Source organism: Grampus griseus, assembly GCF_964374135.1.
Source record: "Grampus griseus genome assembly, chromosome: 14".
Lineage (NCBI taxonomy): Eukaryota > Metazoa > Chordata > Mammalia > Artiodactyla > Delphinidae > Grampus > Grampus griseus.
This window is the reverse complement of record NC_139008.1, coordinates 81,001,064-81,017,831: the sequence shown is the minus strand read 5'-3', so window position 1 is coordinate 81,017,831 and position 16,768 is coordinate 81,001,064. Positions and strand designations below refer to the sequence as shown.

The window sequence follows — 16,768 nt, the reverse complement described above, 5'->3', positions numbered from 1 at the left end:
CACTTCTAGGAATCTATTCACCAATATGCTTTTCATGGGATGAGATGAGGGGGGGGGTTTGCAGCACTGTCTGTAACAGGGAAAAAGGAATTACTCAGATGCTCCACAAGAGAGAAGCAGCCTGAACACAAACTTAGGCGCTGCCACGTGTGACTTGCACAAAAATTTAACATCACAGTTAATTCAGTCTTTTGATCTGTAAAATGGACATAAAAACTCCTACTTCCTGCACATATTTAATAGTAAGTAAAAGGAAGAAAGCAAAGAAGGAAGAATGGATAAATAAGCAAGCAAATACAGCAAATATACCCGTACACTGGAATTCTGATGATTGAAAAAAATGATATGTTGCTAAATAAGAAAAGCACAGCTCAGATGAGTATGTAATTATATATATCATGTACACACATACATTCATGCACACACACAAAAAAGTTTTTATACATAGACTCTTCTGGAATAAACTATTCACAGTGGTTGCTTCTGTGGAAGGAAACTAGATGATTCCTAGGGACAAGGATGAAAAGAATCTTACTGTTCAATGTAGAAATTTTGTACCTTTGAATTTTGTACCAAGTATACATATTACCTATTCCAAAAAACATCAAATAAAATTTAATTTTAAGGGGGCCAACTCAAACCTCGAGCGTTAATTGCTGAATTCCCTGGTACTGAATTTGCAGATTACATACCAGTAGCAATTATGAGACATCTTAGAACATCCTACCACTCAAAAATAGAAAACACCACAGAATCAGGTGGGACATAGGCACAGTTTTCTCCTTGTCTTCTTGAATGTCTCATTCCATTATTCTGACCTGCAGTAAAATCATTTATTCATTCAATCAGCAAATATTGAGCATTTACCATAGGCTAAGAGCTGGGGATACAGCAGTGAATAAGATAGCCAAGGTCTCTGGTCTCGCAGAACTTACAGCCTAGTGGGAGAAGACATACTCTACAAAGAAATAAATTTTTTAAAAAATGTATCTGGCACAAAAATAAGGACAATATTCTAGAGGGATGCGAGGGGAAAACTTTGGATGTGATGATCCATATAGGTTGGTCTCAGGTAGGAAATATAAGGCTAAAATCTGGACACCAAGAGAGGGCCAGCCGGAAGAAAATCAGAGAAAAATCATCCATCAATGGAGACGATGGATTCAAATGGACGAAGACCTCTCCTGGGGCCGAGTCCCCGGGAATGTTCCTTTCCAACCACACTTCACACAACATTTTCCATCTGAATTAATGGATGTTGAAGACCAGACTAGTTTCATAACATCTAGATTTGGGGTCACTGTTGGTGAAATACAACCCAGGCTCAAAAAGTGGTTCTTTGGCAAATGAGCTAAAATACCTGCTATTGGTAAATGGAAAGCTGGAAATCTGAAGAAATTGTTCATATGAAAAGTCAATGAGCTCTTTCACTAGGGGATTCAAAGAGGTATGATTTCTCAAAGTTTTTTAGAAATCATTTTCTTTTATTAAGGTAATGTGTGGTATTAAGATAATAAAATGCATTTTAAGACTACAGCACTTTCCTGAATAGTGTAACCTGTAGTAAGTAAAAGCTTTGAACTCAAGCTCGTGTTTTAATTGAATTTGAGTTAGTAGTCCATTCATAAGATAGGCTAATTTCTCTTTCTATTAACCACTAAAGTATTCATGGTATAAATGAATTAAGGGAAGATAAAATAAAAACTTAGGCAAATTGAGACAAGTTTGTGGGTTTGGGGGAGTTGGGGGTGGGAAGGGACACACACACCCATAGTCATATCAGACGGAAGTTCCTTAGAGGACGGTATTGAGTACATGGGATATCTTTTCTTAGAACCCGATTTTCAATATATTTGTATGGAATCAAGCCATACGGCAGCCACAAGTGAAGAATTTTTCACAAAACCCACTTAAAAAGATAAGTACAATCATCCTGTGTTTCCCAAACTTCAGTCACACACAGCCCACCAGTTGGATTTGTGCTGCATCTCAGTTCCACCACCTACCCCAACAGTTTTTGCTGCTTCTTTGTAACACTTGCACTATGTGTTAATTATCTATTTTAAAACTTCGCTTTTTAAATTAAATAAATTTATTTAAAGAGGAAACTATATATTCTTATCGTAAATGGAAAAGCAGTAACACTTGAAGGTAAATGTAAAATGTAATACAATATAATGTTAACGAACACAATAAAATATGATACTTTTGAAGACTCTGCACCTAAGTATGGTTTTCTATTAAAAGGCCTCCTAGCCGACAGCTCCTTAAGCTGAGTTAAATAAGAAGTAGCACTTTTTCTCATTTTATAATTCAATGTTGTTTACTGTCCTAAAATGGTCTCTCAAGACATGATTCTCACATTTGGGGAAGACGTCTAGAGCTAATAAGCAAAAATATGATGGTCAATCTTTAATCAAAGGTCTGCCTTTTTTGTCGAACATATGCAACTACATATTTTCTAATACAGTGTTTCATCAGTGGCTCCTAAATAAACCCGATGTTATAAAAATGAATCGCTAAAGTTAACGGCAAGAGGAAAGTACAATGCTACCTGTTGTTCATTACCAAAGCCGTGCCTCTTCTGCTGAGATACGAGTGAATTAATTTCTACCAGTTTATGGTTCTTACAGACAACAAACAACAAATATCACCTCAATCTCTTGACAATAAAAAATAAAAATCAACATTACAGACCTTCATGAAGTTTCTACTGTGAGTCAGCACAGGATTAAGAGTTTGATATCTTTTATGAGAAGCATATTATTATCCTCATTTTTGTACATGAGGAAGCTAAATTTCGGAAAGAGTAAGCAATTTCCCCAAGGCCACAAAGTCAGTAAGTGGCCAAGTTGAGATCCAAACTGAAGTGTGAGTCCCAAATGTACGCTATGTCCACCAAGGAAAAAAATAATGCACCAATTCAATTATGAATGAAAGAAGGAAGGGAGGGAGGGAAGAAGGAAGGAAGGAAAGAAAGAAAGAGAGAGAAAGTGTCCCAGCAAGATTTGTAGCAGTTATTGTCAAGACTATTCTAAAAATGCACCAATTCAACAGAGGAAGGAAGGAAGGAAGGAAGGAAGGAAGGAAGGAAGGAAGGAAGGAAGGAAGGAAGGAAGGGAAGGAGGGAGGGAGGGTCCCAGCTAGACTTGTAGTAGTTATAGTCAAGACTATTTGAAAATTCATATTGAAACCAAAGGACCTAAAATACCTAAAACAATTTTGAAAAAGAAAAATAAAGTGGGAGGAACCAGTTTACCCTATTTCAAGACACTGTACAGCTACACATGTAGACATATATAGACATATCACTGTACAATGGAGGCACACAAAACAACGGAAGAGAGTAGAGGACCTAGGAATAGATACACATAAGTATGCTCAATGGAGAAAAGACAGGACCTCCGTAGGCGGAAAATGAACCTCCACCTAAAATGCACACTGGATATAAAAACTGACTCAAAATGGACCATGGACATAAATGTAAAAGGTAAAACTATAAAATATTTATAGTAGGAAAGAAAAAAAGTAGAAAAAATAGTTGGGATCTTGGGCTGGACAAAGCATTAGTACCAAAAGGGAAAAAAAACCCTGATAAATTGGACTCCATCAAACTTAAAAATTTCTGCCCTGTGATAGACCTTGTTAAAAGGATTAAAATAATAAGCTACATACTTAGAGAAAACGTTTGCAAACCACATGTCTGAAAAGGATTAATATCTAGAACATACAGAGAACTCTCAAAACTCAACAGTTAAAAGCAACCAACCCAATTAGAAAATGGGCTGGGCTTCCCTGGTGGCGCAGTGGTTGGGAGTCTGCCTGCCGATGCAGGGGACACGGGTTCATGCCCCGGTCCGGGAGGATTCCACATGCCGCGGAGCGGCTGGGCCCGCGAATCATGGCCGCTAGGCCTGCGCGTCCGGAGCCTGTGCTCTGCAACGGGAGAGGCCACAACAGTGAGAGGCCCGCGTACCGCAAAAAAAAAAAAAAAAAAAAAGAAAGAAAATGGGCAAAAGACATGACTAGGCATTTTACCAAAATGTATGTACAGATCGCAAATCAGAACACGAAAAAATGTTCAGCATCACAAGGAGATGTCAATCATCATCTCATCATCACAAGGAGATGTCAATATACACACATCAGAATGTCTAAACCAAAACTGACGCACCAAAAACTGGGGGGCAACACCAAATGCTGGCGAGGATGCGGAGAAACTGGATCACTCACGCGTTGCTGGTGTGAATGTAAAATGGTCCAACCACTGTGAAAAACTGTCTGGCGGTTTCCTGAAAAACTGAACATGTACCTACCAATACAACACAGCAATTGTACTCCTGGGCATTTCCCTAGAGGTATGAAAACTTACGTTTGCACAGAAACCCAGACCCAAATGTTTATATCACTGGAAACCACCCCCAAATGTCCTTCAGTGGATGAATGGCTACGCAAACTATGGCACATCCATATCCCAGAATACAACTTAGCAATAAAAAGGAATGAAACTTTGATACCCACAATACTGAAGACAACCACAATTCCAGAGAATTATGCTGAGTTAAAAAAAAAAATCCCCAAACATTACACACTGTATGGTTCCATTTATATAATATTTTTGAAATGATAAAACTATAAAAATGGAAAACAGATTTGTGGTTGTCAGGGCTTTACAGTTATGGGAAGGGGGAGCAGAAGGGGCAACTATAAAAGAACAACACGAAGGACCCTGTCATGAGGGAATGCTTTGTATCTTGATGGTACCAATATCAGTATCCTGATTGTGATACCAGGGATTTGAAGGATGTTACCATTGGGAGAAACTGGGTAAAGGGCATGAGAAATCTCTCTGTATTATTTCTTACACCTCATGTGAACCTACTATTACCTAAAATCTAAAAATTTAATTTAAAAAAATGAGACAGTGGTTCTTAACCTTTTTGGAAATTGTGGAGGGTGGGAGGTGACAGGGTTTGGGACACAAAAGTCCTGATCTCTCTAAGAATCTCATAAAAGCTATGAAGTCACCATTTGCATGTTATCCATAACACAGTACACACGGCTAACATTTATGTTCTCTGAGACCCAGGGCATCAACAGAGGCTCAGAACACTAAAGAAATAAACACAGCCCCCCAACTGCTCCGAAAAAATCAGCTTCCTGATACTCATCCAAAATGTAGGCATCTGCATTCTAGAAAAAAGCTATTTTAACTTCAACATTCACATGTATCTGTGGCATTTCTAAACTCCCAATTTCATTTTGAATTTCACAGAAACAGGGGTTTGCAGCAGGGAGGCATCCTAATCTCTTCCTGGCTTGGAATCCCCCAAAATTTTATTTCCACCCAACCGGGATCAAATTCCTAGAGGAAGAGGAAAATCAAATTTCCCCTTCCTCGTTTCATGAAAATGAAACTGGAGATACCTGCAGATGTCTTTTCACTTCAATATTTGACCCGTTACTCAAACTAATTCATCCTTAACTAGAGTGAATATATTAATCTCATGTTAACAATACCATTCCACAAATAGACTGTCAATTCCTTGAGGAGGTCGACTGTATCTGTCTTATTTAAGGTGGTTTTCCCTGAGCTTCTTAAAATGAATATTCACTCAATAAACATTTGATGCATGATAAGATAAATGAAATCAAATATATCCTAAATGAAAACTAAACTCTTAAAATACCAAAGATAATGATCCACAAAAATTACAAAGCTGCTTAAAAAATAAATATTTCTAGCCATCTAATGAATATCATAAAAAAATACATTGGCAGATGTGGGGAAAATCATCACACAAGTAATTTGGTTTATGCCTACACACAAAATCACTAAATTGGCCATTCTTTCCTTAAATCAGTTTTGGGGATGATTAAAGGCTGACTTTATGCATAATTAATCCTACCATCCACAAGGACCATTGAATAAAGATGACTAAAATACCAGCTGGAAAGCACTTCCGACATGGAAACCAGGGAAGCTGATTCAAATGGGGCTAAAATACTGAGTACTCTTAGGCAATACTTAGCAAGTGTATTCAGTCTAACTGACCGTAAATTTCACTACTGGAAGTTAGCCCCAGACTCTCTTTTCCTTGAGGAAGGAAAAGGATGCTTCATGAATCTTACTGAATGGTTGTATGTGTTTGTGTGCATGTGTGTGTACATACACTCATGTACTGATGGTACATGATGAATTTATTCAATTCCTATGATTTTTTTTTTGCGGTACGCGGGCCTCTCACTGTTGTGGCCTCTCCCGCTGCGGAGCACAGGCTCCGGACGCTCAGGCTCAGCGGCCATGGCTCACGGGCCCAGCCGCTCCGCGGCATGTGGGATCTTCCCGGACCGGGGCACGAACCCGTGTCCCCTGCATCGGCAGGTGGACTCTCAACCACTGCGTTACCAGGGAAGCCCCAATTCCTATGATTTTGATGTTATGAATATAACTTTGCCACGATATCATTAAAAATGCACAGATCCCTGATCATCTATAAATCTAAAACCCTAAATGAAATATGAAACCTCTTTGGCATACTGGGTCAAGTGCAACAGAGAAACAAAGGAGTGAGAAAATATTTCTGCCTAAAATTTGGCCATTAATTAACCAGTTTTTTGAATCTACTCTGCCACCCAAAAAAAAGATCCCCAAATTAACAGTTATGCACTAGTATGATGAGCTTGCTCAAACCAAAGTTACATGGAGATGGGTTTCTCTGGTCCTGATACCTTTGCCATTTATCTAAGGATCATGAAAAATCCTACAAAGGCAAATATCCCTTCCATAGCCTAACATCGGTGCTTGTACATTAATTATTTCACGGATATTAAGTTTTGTTTTCCTAACTAAAGAGCAAGGTCTTTGAGGATGAGAGCTATTGCAGTGAAAGAGATGAAAATAACAACCATGTAAGCATCATCAACCTCGAACAGCACCCGTAGTAGAGAGAGCAGTAATAAACATGAATTGGGTTTCCACTGTGTCAAGCATCGTGTTAAGCCTTTTATGAGAATCCTCTATTAGGTGGATATTACGAGTCTCCCTATTATTACAGAAGACTGAGGCTTATAAATGCTGAATAACTCACCCAAAGTCACATAACCAGTCGCTGAATTGGGATTTTAACAGTCTCATGTCAGAGCGTATGCTCTTAAACCAGTAGGTAGTGATGGATTCATTCATTCAATAAATCTTCATCGAGTGCTTCTCCATGCTGGAAACTGTTCCAGGCGCTGGGGTTCAGCCCTCATGGAGTTTCACATACCATTTGGGAGATACAGGCAATCAACAAGTAAAACATACAGACTGGTAAGTGAGGGGGTGATAAGTCTAGAGAGAAAAAACACAATGGGATATAGGGGGAGAAGGAGGGAAGAGATAAAATAGGGTGGCTGGAAGGCCTGAATGAGAAGGTGGCATTTGCGGAAAGGCTGAAGAAGGTGAGGAGCCAGCCAGGAAGAGGTAACGTGGGGAAACAGCATTCCAAGCAGAGGGAACAGCAAGAGAAAAGATTCTGAGTCAGGGGACTCCCCTGGTGGCGCAGTGGTTGAGAATCCACCTGCCAATGCAGGGGACACGGGTTCGGTCCCTGGTCCGGGAAGATCCCACATGCCGCGGAGCAACTAAGCCCCCTGCACCACAACTACTGAGCCCGTGCGCCACAACTACTGAGCCTGCGCTCTAGAGCCCACAAGCCACAACTACTGAGCCCGCGTGCCACAACTACTGAAGCCCGCGTGCCTAGAGCCCGTGCTCCGCAACAAGAGAAGCTACCGCAATGAGAGGCCCGCGCACTGCAGAGAGGCATGGCCCCCGCTCGCCGCAACTAGAGAGAGCCCGTGCGCAGCAACGAAGACCCAACACAGCCAAAGATAAATCAATAAATAAAAGATTCTGAGTCAGCACAGGGCCCCGGAGCCCGCCGTAGGGCTGTGACTCTTGGTGGTCTGAGCAGTGAGGGAGATAAATTAGGAGGTTATTATTCTGCAATATTTGGGGGCTTGGGCCAGAGCGGCAGTGGCAGATGATGTGAGAGGTAGTCGGATTCTAGACATGTTTCCAAAACAGAGTTTACAAGACCTCCCGATAAACTGGCTGTGGGGTTGTGACAAGGAGGGAGTGGGAAGGGGGGCTGAGTTTTTATTGTTTGCTGCTTGCTTGCTTGCTTGCTTGACTGATTTTTACCAGGGCAACTGAAATACTGGGACCTCTAGTGGTTGAGATGCAGACTCCAGGAGAAGCAGGTTTGGATGAAAAAATCAGGGGTGGCTGGACATATTGAGACCAGGAGATGTCCAGATGAGGATGTAGGCTAGACGGGAGAAAAGGTCCTTGGTACATAAGAGCACAGAGATGCTATTGAAAGTCGGGTAATCGAGGGGGACTGCATGGAGATAAAGTGAACAGGTGTGAGTTTAAACTCTGAGACTTGCAGGGTGGACAAGCCATAGCAATTACTGACTGGGAAATCCTCTCCGTTGCAAAGGAAGAAACCAAGTGAGGGCAGTTAGTTATATGATGCCATCTAAGCCACGTGATAGGTTAATGATGTGCAAATTGCCTAGTTCACCATTCCTCTAAGAATACATTTTTTAGTGCCTTTTGTGGATTTGCCAGATAATTGTAGACACACCCCTCCCCAGCCCTCAAAACAGCAACATCGACATTATCCTGAAAAAGTATTGCACCCAGAGCCCAGCTTGACACCTCCATGAACCAACGGATGATGAAGCCAGAGAATAAAGATGTGAAGATACTGAGACTTTTGAGTTAAATCAGTTGAATTTCTTTAAGCTTTTTGATGTTTATAGAAAAAAACAAGTCTACAAATATTTGATTGTTTAATCACTTAAGCTGCTTAGTATCTCAACTAAAGGTGACCACTTATTTGCAACCCATCTGAATGCGGATGGTCTTAGACTATTTCATGCCCCACTAAAAAATCACTTACATGTATATAATTTGTAAAAAACTGCATCCAATGAAAATGTTCGAGAGCTGCATAAACATTTATGCCTTTGGACACATTTAGATAGAAAGATTAAAAAAATCAATCATTCCTATATCCTTCCATCAATCCTAACTCATCTCTGATTACACCAAAGAAATAATGAAATTAGAATCAATGCTGTATGCTTTCACTGCATTTTCACAAATATTATCTTATCCAATGCTCACAGCATCACTAAATAGTGTTCATTGTACAGATAAGAAAACTGAGGCCAAGAGAGGTCAAGGGTCATAGAGCTAACAAGTAATAGAAGGAAGATCTGTTCTCTTTTCTTCTCTTATCAAATCTGAGGGGTCATTCCCTGGCACACCAGCTGCTTACGATGAAATGTTGTTTTCTTGTTTAATTATAAACCCTCCCAAACATGGTTCTAATCCACAGACACTTGTCTGAATTCCATTAATAAAACCACCATGTCATATCAGCTCCTCAAGGGGCTTATGAATTGCAAAGTCAGGCCTTCACTCTGTAGTTCAATCCATGTTCAACGTGCACTAACTGAGCGCCTACTGTGTACCTAACACAAAGCCCTTCAACTCTTTAAGACTTCCACATGCTGCTTGCTGTTCTAGGCTATCTGCAGCCTAGACTAACACCACTAACATTTCTTACTTTGGACGGAGGGTCCCTGTGCCGTTTTCCTGAAGCATTCCTCTTGATGCCTCCATTATAAAACTTTAGTTTGCAGTGCTTTCTGACAATTATGTAATCAGCCTCTTCAGTTTATATAAATAAATTATATCATTAGGACACTTTTTGAAAATTAACTGGTGATAAAATCAAACTGAACAAATAAAACCAGATTTTGTTGATTATATTTTTGACGTTTTCTCTCCATGAGCAATAACCATCATTCAATAAATATTCTAAAATCTATTTGAGTGTTAACACAGACACAATAAATAAATCCTGAGAAAGTACACTTCTGGTCGGCATCCAAGATACTGTAAAATATAAAGGGATGCAAAGTAAACTGTATTTCCTTTCCTTCTGCTTCAAATATCTGTCCGTAAACACTGGCACACACGGGACTATATAGTGTCAGTAATATTACAGAAAAAAGTCTCAATTACTATAAACTAGAAAGTTATGGTAACTAGTCTTTCAAATAAATCACCATGTGTCACAATTTGGCATAAACGCTGATCCTTATGAATAATTCACATTTTGTGCATTAATAATTCATGTCCTCTTTCTATTGGAATGCTCTCTAGCACAGAATGGATGTCTCTTATCAATTTCCTCAGTTGACACGATGGAGTAAATCTAAAATTAGAATGGTGTTTTCTAATGCTCCTTTTAACATTGTAACAGTCGGCTGGACCATAAGGTTATAAAAAATATAAAGTTCCTCTTATTTCTTGCCCTTTGCATGAAAGTCACTATGTTAAGTACCCTAACAATACTTGGTCCCCTTGATGAGAATATCTGCATAGCAAAAAAGAAAACCAAGGAAACTAAGGGTTGATAGGGGTTGGTTAGTTCTGTCACATTTCTCCCTAATTATATATTTATATATTCACTATAACATGGGGCCTAGTTGCTAAAACATGGTAACCAGCAGGGAAAGAAAAAAAGAGAGAGAGAGAGAGAAAGAAAGGGAGGGAGGGACGGAGGGAGGAAGGGAAGACGGAAGGAAGCAAGGAAGAAGAAAGAAACAAATCAGGTAAGAGTTTTTAATAATTATAGATGTTTCCCATCAGCAGGTTTTCCTCCCTAACTGTTTAACACTGTGAAATTGCCTTTCAATTTTCAGTAAAATTATCTGGTACATAAAAAAGTCCAAAGACCAAATAAGAGAAAGGTGCCAATGACATATATTTGTGGAGAAAGATGTTCAATTTATTACTATTAACTCTATTCCCACTGTGGCCATTCTTCATCATTACTGACATTATTTTTTCAGACATTAGGAAAGTAAACTTTTCTCCCCAAACTCCCTCGCCCCAAAGCACACAATAAACAAAAACAGCAACAGCACTTGACACAAGGCAAAGAGAAATGAGGTAGTTTGAAATTTAAAAAAAAAAAAAAAATCATTCCAGTATCCCCACCTCCCTCAAGAATTCCTTTGCCATCCCTCAAGCCCAAAGAGAAGCAGAATGAGTTCTCTGAAGTCCATCAATGAAGAGCAAAGGGGAAAAGGGCAAAAGAGAGGGGGTTTAAAGAGAGAAGCCATCCCTGGGCCAACATCCGATCCCTGACAAGTAGCCTCTGGTTCATTCATTCTTCCTTTTAGTACATATTTAGCAAGGGAGCACTTGCTCTGTGCCAGGTATTATGTTCCGCCCTAAATAGTCCTCCAGCGGGCATCCGGTGTGTATTCCAGCAATGAATCCACTACCCAGGCTCAGGACCATGGAACCTACCCACACCGCCTTTGCCAGCACCTGGGCCAGGGGTGGCTCACTGTCCAGGACCTGGAGTCTGAAAAGACTTCTCCCTGGGGTCAGAGGGTCCCTGACCTTGTTCACACTCAGAGCGTCTGCCCTTCCTCAATCAGTCCATCCATCCCCCAGAAAAGTTAAGTTGGCGGCGAGTGGGAAGAGGGACACCGGGGGCATCCGGCGGGCTCAGCAACCCCGCCCGGGTTTCTCAGCTCTGACTCCCATGGCTACCGAGAAATATTTGTTTCCAGTAGACGGGCTCCAGTGGCTACTGAAGCCGACCACAGGGCCACCATCAGAAGGCCAAGTCATCCGAGAGATAAAGATAGATCCATTACATACCTAGACCTGGCCTTACAGTGGCAGCCCCAGGAGATGTGGGTTTAGGCTGAGAAACCACAGCGCAATTCTCCGGCGCGCTGCCGGGAATCTCCTTCCACCCTCCAGGGATGCTGGCTACAGATAAAGACAATTGACCCGGTGAACAGGGGGCAGGGGAAAAAAAAAAGGATCGATACTTACCCCTAGGCGTCTGCTCCGGATCCTCACGTACCCTTGCTTCACTATGTCATTAAAATTGGAAGCCATCCCGGACAGCCAGTGACAACCCCCTTCCTCACCCAGGCGCACGCACCCTAAGTGGCTTTGGGGAGGGCTGAGGCCAGGGTCAAGAGAAGGCTTTGGGGTGTGGAAGGAGAAAGTTGACAAGGTGAAGCGTTTACGGTTGCGGTCCCGCGTGGCTTCAGAAGGCGCACATCACTTTCTCTGTCCCCCAAAACCTTTAAGTGGGCGGCCGGTTTGCAGCCACTTTGGGGGAACGCAGAGAGCGCAGCGCCGTGAGGCGAGGCTGGAGCGCCGGCGTCAGCTGACTCATCAGCCAGCCTGCCCGGAGGAGGAGCGGCGGCTGCTCAGGGATCCAGCCCAGCCTCTTCCCGGGGCCCAGGAGGAGAAGGAGGAGGGGGGAGTGGGGAGGGCGAGGGCGAGGGGAGGAGCCGCGCGGGGCCGGCGCCCGGCGGTGGCCACCCGCAGGCAGACACACGTGGACGCGCTCACCCTCCTCCTCCCCTCCTCTCCCGCCCGCCTCGCCCGCCCCCATTCTCGTCCCGACCCCGACCCTCCTCCGGGACCCAGAGCTTGCCCCTGCCTGCCCCGCACCTCGCCCACACCCGCCGAGATAACGCTCGGTCTCTTCCGGCTCTGGGCTTATTTTAGATGGAGAGGAAATTTCACTTTTTTCCCAGACGCCGCCGACCCCGCCTCTCCCTTCAGCCCCATCTTTGCCCTGAGAAGGGCTGGCTTTTGCCTCTGTTGTGCATGTGTCTGGGGAGCGGTGTTGCCATGGTTTGCCTTGACCTTGGCATATGAGGGGAGGGATACTGCCCTGGCTTAAGCTGCATGCTTCCTCGGGTTTCCTTGGCATCCTGGACCCAGCCCTTGCGTTGATATCATTTTCCTTGTTTGAGCTTGTCTTTCCCGCCGGATTGTGAGTTTCCCAGGGGCTGACCCCTGGCCTCATTAGTACGTGTACCAACAAAGCCTGGCCCAGAGCAGGTGCCGAATAAATCCTTAGTGTCAGGCACCCTCTAAGCCCTTAGCTTGGGCTCATTTAAACTCCCTGTACTTTATGAGCTACCCACCCCCCTTATGTGAATACCAGGACCGTATTTATGCCTCCCTAGCCTGGCAATAGAGCTCATGTTCATAGCCACTGCTGGATGCTGCCTATAGAATACGATAAAAGGGAGACCGGATTTCACATTCACCTGCCCCTGGCTGCACTACCTTCCTGAAACATGTCTGAGTTGATAACGGCTATCATTTATTGGCACCAGGCATTAGGCATTGTGCTAATCCTGTTCAAGGAATAATGAGATAGGTACTATCATCCACATTTTATAGAAACTGAAGCTCAGAGGAATTAAGAGATTTGCCCCAGGTCCCACGGGAAAGGAGGTGTGTGTGACACCAGCTCTGGTAAACACTGGATGGTAAACACTGTCCTATACAGTGTTGTCATGGGGGAGGGAGGTTACTAGGTGGTTTCCAAGGAAGATCTGTCTAATCACTTGCACTGTCCACAAAGGCAAAGATGGAATCAGAAATTTGACAATGCTTGTTCACTGGAGGTGACCAAACCAAGGCTGGGTGACCTCTGGTCAGAGCTATTGAGGAGAGGATTCATTCATTTAGTGGATTCTTTGGCCTGATGACATTCAAAGGCTTTTCAACTCTAAGATTATATGTATCTTTCCTTTCTCACTGGGAACACTAGCTTTTAGTCATCTTGGTTTGATGGGTGTCAGTTAAAGAAGAGAATCACCCAAGAATGTGTCATAGGGGAACTGAGACTAAATTGGGACAATCAAAAAGCAAATCTTCTGGCAGGGAGAACTCTTTCTGTTACGTAGTAAACCATTAGCTCTGCCATCATGTTGTCATTCAATGAAAATGATGTTTTAAGTTTAAATCTCTCACCAAAAGAAGATGAAATGATTAAAAATATCATTTGGAGAGTTCTTTTTGAAGGTTTAAAACTTAAAAAAAAAATACCATCCATGGTTGCCATGAAATAGACATGTTCACAGAAGGCATTTATCCAACACATCATTTATAGACCAAACCCACAGAATCATAGAAACCAAGAATTAAAGAATTTATGCATAAGGAGCTTGAGTGAATGGCTCAAGGTAACAGAAATAATTACTGACAAAAACTGAGACTGAGGGACTTCCCTGGCAGTCCAGTGGTTAAAACTCCGTGCTTCCAATGTAGGGGGCTCAGGTTCGATTCCTGGTCGGGGAACTGAGATCCCACATGCCACGTGGTGTGGCCAAAAATAGATAAATAAATATTGAGACTGAGAAATCCATCCTTTGATAATTAATGTTGAGTTCAATCAATATCCATAAATAATTTAGGTAGAAGTGAGCAAACTAGAATCACTCTAGAAAATGTCAAACTAGATGTGAAGAAACCAATGCTTTTCTTTTTTAATTGCAAGATTGAATCCAGTGTATGGTTTTGTTGGTTTGTTTTGGGTGAAGTCAAACTGATATACGTGCAAAATACACAAACTGTGCTCTACTATTCAGAGGACAGACAGCCACTATACACTTGTCCAAAATATGCATACACAACTGTTGCAGGGGGAAAGGAGTAATTCACAGAGATACACAATGTAAGTAGTGCTTATAGAGTTGGGCAGTGTACAACTCCCACAACTATGCGTGTCAGACAGACACACAGCCACACACAATTCGGTTTCACTAGAGGTAAGTCTGACATAGAAAAATCATTATTTCAATCCCTGTTTTTAACTCAATTTTTAACACTTAGCACTTCATATTTATAGTATCCGTTTTTGTTTGCTTCCTTAGCATGCAATTCCTTTCTTCCAATAGTGGTCACCATTGTCATTTGGGGTATAATTATCCCCTGCTCCCAGTACAGGGGTGCAGCCTTGTACATGCCTTCCTTCAAAGATACTGATTGGTTTAGACATGGACACATGACCTAAATTGACGCATTAAGAGTTAATTACATTACTTTTGCTGAATGCTGGGCCAAAGGTTCATACTGTGTTTGGCTGAAATAGAGTCTGGACGCACGGAGCCCAGGAGCTTCGGGAGTGGAGGCTACACAGAAGAAGCAAAGCCAAGAGATAAGGAGAAGCAAACCCAATCCTGATGGTACTGTTTGGACCCCCCTATCCAGTACCCCAGGAACCTATTACAGTATAAATACTCGAGAAGCTGGTGTAACCATTAGACCCAAAAATGCAATGACTTAGATTGGGTAAAAGTTTGTTGATCTCTCATGGAACAATCCAGATGGGCAGATAGGAAGCTCAGTCTCCAAAGGCCATCCAGGGACTCAAGCTGGTGGGCCAGCTGTGGACATGGTGTCCATCCTTGGGTCCAGTTAACTGCCACTTCCCAGGAAGGGAGAAGAGAGCGTGGAGGGAAAACAGCCTCCAAATAAAAAAATTCATCCAGATATTTCAAAGCTCTCTTTCTCTTGCATCCCACTGACCAATATATTGTCACATGGCCACAGCTGTCTCCAAGGGAGAATGGGGAATATAGTCTCCATTCCAACATGGCTCTATTTCTGGAAGAACAAAATTGAATTGGTATTGCATGGGTCAGCTGGCATTTTCTGCCTCAGTGGAGCCACTCTTGGACTGTTTAACTGCACAAGGTAAAAAATTCCCCTTTTTTCTTAAACCAGCTCAGACTGAGGTATTCTGTCATTTGCAATCAAAGGAGTCCTGTTTAAGGTACCATGGTACAATTTGAACAAGCATCTCAACTAAATTGTATATAGACACACCTATAAGGCCCAGATTACTTGAGAAAATTCCAAAACTTTTTGTGGCATTTTCCCATAAAGGTACAGACAAAGGTGAAAGTGACCTCAGCTCCAAACTGGTCTGATCTCTGTCACTGGGAATCCCTATTCTCTCAACTATGAGTGATTCTGGGGGAGTGGGTCGAGACAGCGACTATCTCATTCACCACAGGGCTGGACACCTGATCAAATCTGGCCAGTCAGCACACACCATTCTTGGACATGAAGACTGGCGCAGAAATGGGCACGTGACCTAGAAGATCCAATCAAAATCTTCCCTGAGGTGAACAGATGAACACACTGAGATACACATCTGCACGGCCATATTGTTTGCAAAATGTGAGCCTAGCTGAGAATAAAGCCAAGAAAGGAGAAAGTGGGATGCGAGACAGAGCTAGAGATACAACCCTTCCTGAGGCCAGAACCGCCTCTTCCACTTCTCAAGGACACGATCTACTTTTGTTGTTTTGTCTTGTTTATTTGAGCCCATTTGAATTGGGTAATGAAGAGCATGCTCCCCAGGGCTGGGACTAGGGTGAGGCAAGTGGGGCACTTACAGTGCAAAATTTAAGGGGACACCCACTCTCAAGGCTGCGTGAGTACTGAGCCTCCATTTGCAAGACCCTGAGGGTGAATGCTTCCTTAGATCATCCCTTCTAGGAGCTTCTTGCTTCCTCCAGTCCTGACCCTGATACTACCGCCTTTCTTAGTCAGCTCAGGCTGCTATAACAAAATACACAGACTGGGTGGCTTAAACAACAGAGGTTTATTTCTCACAGTTTTAGAAGCCAGGAAGTCCAAGATCAGGTGTGTGCAGATTCTTCTTCCTGGCTTGCAGACAGCTGCCTTCTTGCTATGAGCTCACATGCCAGACAGAAAGAGAGGGCTCTGGTCTCTATTTCTCTTCTTATAAGAGCACTAATCCTATTCATGAGGGCCCCACCCTCATGACCTCATCTAAATCTAATCAACTCCCAAAGGGCCCACCTCCAAATACCATCACATTGGGGGGTAGGG

The 16,768-nt window shown here is 42.6% G+C and overlaps 1 protein-coding gene across 1 annotated transcript in view; it reads right to left on the bottom strand.

The window, feature by feature from the left end:
* DOK5 (docking protein 5) overlaps positions 1–12,330 on the bottom strand; it is a 141,182-nt gene extending 128,852 nt beyond the window's left edge. The window contains exon 1 of the mRNA XM_082670472.1: positions 11,924–12,330. Coding sequence (XP_082526598.1) covers positions 11,924–11,989 — 66 coding nt within the window. The 5' untranslated portion in view covers positions 11,990–12,330. The remainder of the gene's footprint in view (positions 1–11,923) is intronic.
* Between the last annotated feature and the right edge of the window lie 4,438 nt (positions 12,331–16,768).